The sequence below is a fragment of the Muscardinus avellanarius genome (genome assembly GCF_963383645.1).
Source record: "Muscardinus avellanarius genome assembly, chromosome: 16".
In the NCBI taxonomy this organism is placed as follows: Eukaryota; Metazoa; Chordata; class Mammalia; order Rodentia; family Gliridae; genus Muscardinus; species Muscardinus avellanarius.
Window position 1 is genome coordinate 25,411,867 of NC_137802.1, and position 8,849 is coordinate 25,420,715.

An 8,849-nucleotide genomic window follows, 5' to 3' on the forward strand; every position below is an offset into this window, starting at 1 on the left:
GAAGCAACAGTGGGGACAAGGGCCAGAGGCTGCCAGGGTAGAGGGAGGGAGGGAGCTAGAGAGTCAGAGCTCTTGTCGGGGACTTTCTGGGCCCAGGTGGGCCTCTGGGGCAGTCTGGATCCTGAAGCCTCGGCCCTTCCTACATATGCCCTCCCTCTCCTCCCTTCTGTTTTTTTATGGGTCAAGGAAGCCACTAGATGGGTCTCAGATATAACCAGTGCCTCCTAAATCCAGTGCCCAGGTTGGCGTTGCCGCCAGCTAAGGAGACCTCCGGGTTCAAGCTAACTTGGAGCCGTGTGAAGCCCTTCTCCTCCCCACACCCCACCCCATGGCCAGCGGCCTTAAGGAATAGCTGAAGGTCCCAGGCAGTGAGTGAGTGAGTGTGTGTGTGTGTGTGTGTGTGTGTGTGTGTGTGTGTGTGACTAGGGATTGAACTTGGTGGCATTCTACCTCTGAATTTTACCCCCAGCCCTATTTTATTTTATTTTGAAACAGGGTCTTCCTAAGTTAATGAGAGTCTCACTACTTGCTGAGGCTGTCCTCAAACCTGTGATCCTCCTGTCTCAGCCTCACAACTACTAGAATTACAGGTGTGCACCATCACATCTGGCTTGGCAGCATCTCTTTAACCAAGGGCCACTTGGCTCTAACCCCTGAGTGGAGGCCCCCCTGTCTTTCTCATTGAGTAAACCAACTGATCAGCTACCCACCGCTGATGCCTGGGGCGGGGATGCTGCTGAGCTGCCGCACACTGTGGCCTGCCAAGTGGGGACAGGCTCCTTGTGAGTGGTGTGGTCTAACTTTTCTGCTGTCCTTTCTGACTCGCTGACATGCATGCCACCTGCACCCCGCTCCTGCCCAAGACACACCCACTCCTCTCAGCTCTCCCCCCGGGCAGCAGTGGTCACCACCTGCGGGCCTCGCCTACCTTTCTTCTCACCCCTACAGTGAGGGCGACTCGGATGTGGACTCAGAGCTGGAGGACCGGGTCGATGGTGTCAAGTCCTGGTTGTCAAAAAACAAAGGGCCTTCCAAGGCAGCATCTGATGATGGCAGCTTAAAGAGTTCCAGGTGAGCATGTGGCCTTGAGCTGGGAGGGCAAGCCCCGGACCAGGAGCATGCGCAGCGCCTTGGTGCCTTGAGGGCTGGCCTCGTGCACCTGCTGCTCTCCTGGCACCTGCTGGATAAGCCACCGGAGGAAGCGGCTCTGCTTTAGCCAGGCTCTGTGTCTCCCTTATTCTTCCTGGGTAATGCTTTGCTGTCAGGCCCAGAGCTCTGGTATAGATTACCTTCATCGGCACTTACCCACTCAGTATGTGCGGAAAGAACCGCCTGACCATTTGGGCCCTTGGATTCAAGGCACGGGGACTCCGGACCCCACACCTTAGTACTGGGGGTGCCCTGGCCAGCTCTGGATCACTGCTGCCCTGATCAGAATGGTGTGAAAAGGCACTGGCTCCCTAGTCCTGTCAGAGCCAATGCCAAATCTCCATCCTCTGCTGGCTCTCTCCTTCCTGTAATCCTCCCCGCCCGCCAGGCTTCCTGCTAACACCCGTCCTCTGCAGCTACTAGCTCCCCTATTGTGTAGCCAGCCATCTTCTGTGGAGACAGACAGACAGCTACCCCAGGAAGCCAGGACCCCTTCTCATTCACTGTGAGCCAGCATTGTCCTCAGTGCGAGCACGCACGCACACACGCACGCACACGCATACACACACACACACACGCGCGCGCGCGCGCGCGCACCATCCTTATCCTCCAGGGTACACCCTTCCCTGCCCCTCCCTGAGACAGCAGGTGGACTGGGTACAAAAAGTAATAGCCCTCCCCCTTCTCCAGCTCCCAGAGGCCCCTCCCCCAGGCCGGCCCTCACCACCAGCACCCGGCGGCCCCCTCTAATTGGCTTAATTTATTCAGCCAAACAACATTTTGTTATTGCAGATAATGCTGCCTTCCCCGCCCCACTGCCGTTCACCACAGTGTGGCACGAGGCTCCAGGTAGTTGACAATGAAATAAATTGAACTAAACGTTTTAGAGGGGGAAAAGTGATGAAATAGAACAATAGTCTAATTTACATGACATTCTCCATGAAGCTATTTTCACTGACGCAAATTATTTTGCTTCATTTCCTCCGACGCTCTCACCACTGCTTTGCCAGGGCTGCTGCCGCTCCTCCTCCTTTCGCCTCCCTCCCTGTGTCTTTATTCTCAAGGTTTTGTGTGTGTGTGTGTGTGTGTGTGTGTGTGTGTGTGTGTGGCACTGGGAATTGAACCCAGAGACATTCTACCTCTGTGCTGTACTCCAGGCTGATTTTATTTATTTGGAAACAGAGTCTCACTAAGTTGCTGACAGCCTCCCTAAATTGCTGAGGCTGTCCTCAAACCTGTGATCCTCTGGTCTCACTCAGCCTCCCAAGTACTGGGATTACAAGCATGCACCACCATGCCCGGCTTATTCTCAAAGTTTTTTTTTTTTTTTTTTTTTTTTTTTTGGTGGTACTGGGGTTCCTGGAAGCCCTTCTTCCTCCGGGCTACACTCCCAGACCTATTTTATATTTTTGAAACAGGGTCTCTTACGCCAGCACGGCTGGCTTCGAACCTGCGCGATCCTCCTGTCTCCGCCTCCCAAGCGCGGGGATTACAAGCGTGCGCCACCACGCCCGGCTATTCTCAAAGTTTAATGCCTGTTCCTTCCCCTCTCTCTCCTCCCGGCCTCCCCCTCCCCCTCAGAACGGCCCTCAGCAGCCTCCCCAGAGAGGGAAAGGGGGTGGAGGAGAGGCCGGCCTCCGCGCTGAGCTCGCTCAGCTATCGCAAGCGGCTGGCCCTGAAGGACTCCATCGGGGGCACAGGGGATGAGGACTCGCTCTTCACCACACTGAGCGAGCGCGCCGCCTCCCCGGAGAGGCCACCCCGGAGGGCCCGCGTGGTCCCCAGGGAGGAGCCAGGCCAGGCCTCGAAGTCCGAGGAGCCAGACGATTGCGGCTCCCTCTTCTCCGAGGCTGGGAGGCGCTCGAGCCGGGGGCTGGAGAAGCGGTGGGGCTCAGACTTCGACAGGGCCTCGGCAGTCTCCGCGCCAGTGAGCCGGGCCTCCTCGGCCACTCGGGGTGGCTCTGGGGAGGACGGGGCGCGCTCCTCCCTGAGCTTCTCGCTGTCCAGCTCGCCCAGCGCCCGCCGCAGCACCTCCCGGCTCGAAAGCCGGCCACGCACCCTCAGCCCCTGCTGGAGCGGGGCTTCAGGCCTGGGCCGCGAGAGCCCCGACTCCCGCCTGTCCCTGGGCCGGGGCTGCCCGGAGGAGTGGGATGATGGCGCCAGCGTGGCCCTGAGTGAGGCGCGCTCACAGTTCAGCCACCAGTCCCTGGCCCGCAGCCTGTCGGTGCCTCCGCAGCCACGCGGCTCGGCCTCAGCCACCGACGAGCCTCCGGCCTCCAGCGTCCGCTCCCGCTCGGCCAGCCGCCACTCCTACCTGGACCCAGACCTGGAGGCTGCCATCAACGAGGTCCTGAGCTACAAACCTGACCGATTCCGGCGCCGCAGCCTGGAGCCCGACTCTGACGAGGATGACCGCAAGAGCATCCGCAGCGCCCGCAGCGCCCAGCTGGACCCGCCCGAGCGGGGCGCCAGCCTCCGCCGCTCCGCCTCCGCTGCGGACGTCTCGGGGTCACGCAAGAGCCGGAGCAAGCGCAGGAGCCGGCGGAGCAGCCCCAGCCCCAGCTCCAGCTCCAGCTCCAGCTCCAGCTCCGAAGGCTCCTCGGAACACAGGCGGCGGCGGAGGAAGGGGCGCTCTCGGAAGAGCAAGAAGAAGGCCAGATCCAGAAGAAAGAGAACCGACACAGAGTCTGAATCCTCCTCCTCCTCATCTAGTGGCTCAACTGTCTCGGGCCACAGCCGCTCGAGCGTAAAGAAGGGCCCTGCCGCAGAAAGTGAGGATGCTGGGCAGGGCCGCCGGAAGTCAAAGAAGGAGGAGAAGAAGCGCAAGAAAGAGGTGGACAGTCTGATGATGCGGTACCTTTACCGGCCCGAGAGCGACTAGCGCAGTAGGTGGCACTTGGCGTGGAGTGCGCATGCGTGAGCCACCCCGTGTGAACTAACTGCTCCCGGCCCCGCAGGGCACCCCGGCAGGCCCCACTTGGCCCTGGGAGGCTTCTGGCTACTCAGAGGGCAGAGACCAGCCGAGTTGGGTAGTCAGTCCTGAGCCTGGTCAGCTGACCTCACTGGTGACTCCCATCACAAACAACTCTCCCTTACCTAGTCCTTACCCTGGGCCAGGGGCTGTCCTAGCATGGCTACATACTTAACCCTCAACCTCATAACAAAGGGCTGAAAAGCCATGTCTCATAGAAGAGAAAGGAGAGGTTAAGTCACTCGCCAAGGTCACAGAGCTGGGAAGTGATGTTGTCAGGAGCCGAATGGCACTTGTTTAACTCCAGCACTCTTACCCTTAGCCAGTTCTCCAAAGGCTCAATGAAGAGCACATGGGCATCATAGGGGTGCCAGGTGGCACTCATTTGAGAACTGTCATTCCGCACCGGGAGGCTGGGCCTAGGAAAGGGCCCTCCCTAGCTGCTACCCAGCTCTGGATCGGTGTGTGAGGGGCCACAGCTATCATGGGGCCTTTTGTTCTGCTCTCCCACTCCCAGTGCCACTTTCGGCCTGGCCTGGATCTCTAGCCTAGGAGGGCAAGGCTCCCAGGGCTGCAGCCCACACTGTACCAGGCCCTACAGACCCAGAAGCTGCCCCCTCTCCCTGCACGCAGCCCACGGGTGGGTGTCACCTCAGTTCTGCTCATCTTGTAAAGTTCTAATGAATAGAAATTAGCAGCTGCTGAGTGACAGCCCCCTCCCAGCTCTTCTGCCTCCCCCAGCTCTTCTCCCCAGGGAGAAGGAGATGTAGCAGTTAGGTCCTTTCTGCCCACACTCCCATTGTGGAAGAGAGGCAGAGCCTGACTCACTGGAATCCCATTGTTGCCAGTTTCCCTGGTGGGTGGTGACATTTTGGATCACCCAGCCTTTGTGAAGCTGTTTTCAGCATGGTACCCCTCCTGGGTAAGCTTGCTGCCTCCCGGGAGGTATGACCCCAAAGTGCAGCCCCCTGAGGCACGGGCAGTTGTTTCCCAGACGCATGAACTAACACACCTGTTGCATGCTTGTGCCACGAAACAGCTGGACAAATGCACTGACTTTGGGATGGGTTACGCCGAAAGGGACGGACCGAAGGTACCTTTAAGGACTGCAGCAAGTGGAAGTGAACGTTACCTGCTCTGTGGAGATGTGTGATGGAGTGGCACTGGGGGAGTGGACTGGGAGGGGGAACTTGAATCTAACCGGGCTCTGGCTGACCCTTCCTTGGGCTCAGCAATGCCCTGTTGCGCCCCTGTGTGGCAGATGGTTGCAGGGTTCTCTGCATTAGAGCAGGAAGCATCTCAGTAAGTCGCTGTCAGGAGAAAAGACAGGAGTCAAAATATTTGATCTACCATTTCAGCCTTTCCCTTAGCAGCCCTGCCAAGTGCCCCCACCCCTAGGGCAGGAAGTCAGTTGATGGATGGAGGGGTTAAGTCTGGGAAGCATAGAAGGCCAGGCCCTTCTGCTACTGTACCTCTGCACCCAGAGGGGGACACAGGCCTCCCCCAGCCTGCCCCATAATAACTGGAGGGCAGCTAGCAGTTTTTAGACCCCAGCGCCCTCAGCCCACTGTCAGCCTTGACCCAACCACCAGCAAGAACAAAAAGACCGAATGCCTGTTTCTTCCACCGCCCACCAGCTCAGTCAGTCTTGTCCCCTCGGAAAGCAGGAGTCCTGAAACCCTATGCTCCGCCGGTTCTGAGTATTGGATTCAGTGTTGGCAGAGTGGCCCCCAGCCAGAACCTAGCCAACCAGCACGGAGCCGTAGATAAGAGGCAGGCGAGGGAGGACCTCGCTGGCACTCAGCATGGAGTGGCTTTGGGGTGGGTGCGCTGCCAAGGGCGGGGGTGGCTGCAGGACAGAGCCGAGGCTTAGCTTCCCATCTGTGATGAAGACCAGCGAGAACTGGTGAATTCAGAACACAAATGCAGCATCCATAGCAAAATCCAGGGGAGGGGAGCCGCCGCCCGGGGCTCTCCCAGCAGGAATTAGCTTATGTACCAAATTGTTTGTGACAGCGCTGAGCAGGAGACACTGGCTTGTGGGGAGCAAAGCTTTTTAAACAATTTGGTTAAAATGTTCCAATTGCTAGCCCTGACTCGCCCTGGGGAGGGAGGGAGCTGCTTGCTTTTGGCCTATTGATGGCTGTGGCAGCAGAAGCCCCTAAGGAAACTGGCTAAAGAGCCCAAGGAAGCCAGAGGGATCCTGTGGACCCACAGCCCAGGGAAGAGCAAGACACAGAGCTTGCCACCTCCCCAGCAACGCCATCGCTGCCCAGTCTTGAGGGGACAGTAGAGACACCTGGCTACCATTTATCCAGGTGTCTGGGAAGCAGGCACGGGGATGTGGAGGTGGCCAGGAAATGGCAGGGCGCACAGGGCCATGATTGAGCATTCATACAGGGCTGGGTTCTCCAGCAGCGCCTCATTTGCATCTGGACCCCAGCCCTGGCATCCGCCTCACCCCCCCCCTGCTCACAAAATAACCCCACTGTCTTGCCTCAAAGCCAGGCAGTCCATTGCCCAACTGTAGATCTTTAACACTGGCACCCAGAAATTCAGTGTGAAAAATGAAAACAAAACCAGGCCTCCACTAATTTTGAATTTAAACAACCCCAAAGCAAAAACAACCCCCATTTTTTTCCCTGTGTTATACAGTCATTGTTGAGGTTTATAATTTTGTCCCAGAGACACCTCAGAGTCCTTAAGTGCTTCTGGTCCATCAAAGTAAGACTCATTTATGTTCAGTCGAGTTTGTATTAAGTGTGTTTTGTGCTATTCAAATTCCTCTAAAAATGTTAATTCATTCATGAGAAATAGAATAACTATTAGCCAGACTGCCCCATTGCCGAGCCATTTTGCATAATTGAATATGCATTCTCTCAGGCTCTTCCTTCCCCCAGGGAGAGAGGCGGAGAGACCTGTCTCTACAAGTCCTTTGGGCTCTCACCAAGGCAAGCAGGCGAATTCAGGTTTGGTCTTGTTTTCTTCTTAGGTATCCATTCAAGCAGCAGAACAGAGTCCTCCAAGGACTTCACGGTCAGTCGGGGTTCAGGTTTAAGTCCTGACTGTGTGTCCTTGGACAAGGTGCTTCAACTCTTTGAACCAGCTTCTTTGCAATATCCCATTAAGATTGTAATGAAGAACATAACTCATATCTAGAGGGCTGAGGGAGGCCTAGGTCTCACAAAACCATTTCTCACCTTCACCTTAGGGGAAGCCAAGATTGTGATTCTTTCTTCACAGTACCCTATTTCCTCCCCTTGTGTTTTGGGGACAGAACTTTAAAAGGACCAGTAAATAAAGGGCCCTCCTATGATTAGTTCAGAATAGTAGGCCATGGGAATCATGGAATTCCTGTTGATCCAAGTTCTAGGACCTGGAGGCAGGTCTTTGTATGCTGCTCTGAGTGCAGGACGAAACAGCAGCTCCAAGGACCCAGCTGAGTGCAGGGTGCCGGGGATAGAGACACCCTGGGCCAGATTTCCTCCAATGGCTTTGAAAATATGGTGCACTTGAATTGCAGAGGAAATGAAGGCAGGAGGGGCTCCAAGGCTTTGGGAAAGAAAGAAAGAAAGAAAGAAAGAAAGAAAGAAAGAAAGAAAGAAAGAAAGAAAGAAAGAAAAACAGAATGGAGCTGGGCGTGGTGGCACATGCCTGTAATCCTAGTATTTGGGAGGCCAAGATGTATGGATCACAGGTTCAAATCCAGCCTCAGCCACTTAGTGAGGCTCTCCACAACTTTGTGAGACCCTGTTTCCAAATAAATAAGGCTGGGGATGTGGCCCAAAGGTAGAATGCCCCCGGTTCCATCCCCAGCTCTATACACGCACATGCACACGCACACAGGCAAAACAGAATGGAACCAGAAAATGGAGTCCCGCCCTCCCTTGTTAGATGCCATGGTTCTACTCTGTCAAAGGGATGGTGCTTCTTTATATCTCAGGGACAGCTGGAGGCTTCCAGAGCCAGGGGCCTGAGGAAGACTGTGGAGTCAAGGTCTCACCAGCCCCTGCTTTCTCAGTCTTTGTTCTCGTCACCAATAGAGGATGCGTGATCAGGCCTTAGGAAACCTGATAAGGAAAAAGAATTAGAATTAGGATCTGGGACTATTCTCTAGGGAAAGCCCCTCCTCCTTAGAGTCAGTCTTTTTAGGACTAACTTGCCTGAGAGAGCCCTTACCTTAGACGAGGTATAATCATGTAGTCGCCAGACCTCCAGTCTCCAGCAGCCTGGATCACAGATGGCCTGTGTTAGAACCTTCCGGGAAGGGAGCTGAAAATGCAGAACCCCTGGGTTCCACTCAGGTGCTGTGGAGTCAGATTGTAAGGAGCAGGACCAGGAATCTGCTGCTGATTGTCCTGCCGCCTGCGGCCCAGCCACGCCGCTCTTCAGCATCCTGTCCTATAGGTTTTAAAAGCTTTCAGTCAAAATTGGTGCGCTGCTTTAACTATATTGAGTAACTTCTGGGTAAGCCAAGGAGAGTTTTGCTTAGCAACATTTGGTTTCTGGAGTGCTCTAACAGGGCTTTTGTGCCCCATGGTAGAAATCATTCTCCTTTCCTTGACCTCCCTCCTCTCTCTACAGCCCCACCAGCCACTGGAAGCCCCTCGCCCCCGACCTGTCAGATGACGAGCATGACCCTCGGGACAGCACCTCCAGACCCCGGCACTCCCAGAGCTATCTGAGTGACAGTGACACAGAGGCCAAGCTAACGGAGACCAACGCATAG

General features: G+C 55.9%; 1 protein-coding gene across 6 annotated transcripts in view; it reads left to right on the forward strand.

The window, feature by feature from the left end:
* The window catches only part of MYO18A (myosin XVIIIA), a gene marked incomplete at both ends in the record, with an annotated part of 94,560 nt that extends 85,711 nt beyond the window's left edge, over positions 1-8,849 (forward strand). For all 6 annotated transcript variants that reach the window (XM_080712683.1, XM_080712682.1, XM_080712685.1 and 3 more), the window contains 2 exons: positions 949-1,071; positions 8,705-8,849. In XM_080712683.1, coding sequence (XP_080568809.1) covers positions 949-1,071; positions 8,705-8,849 — 268 coding nt within the window. The remainder of the gene's footprint in view (positions 1-948; positions 1,072-8,704) is intronic.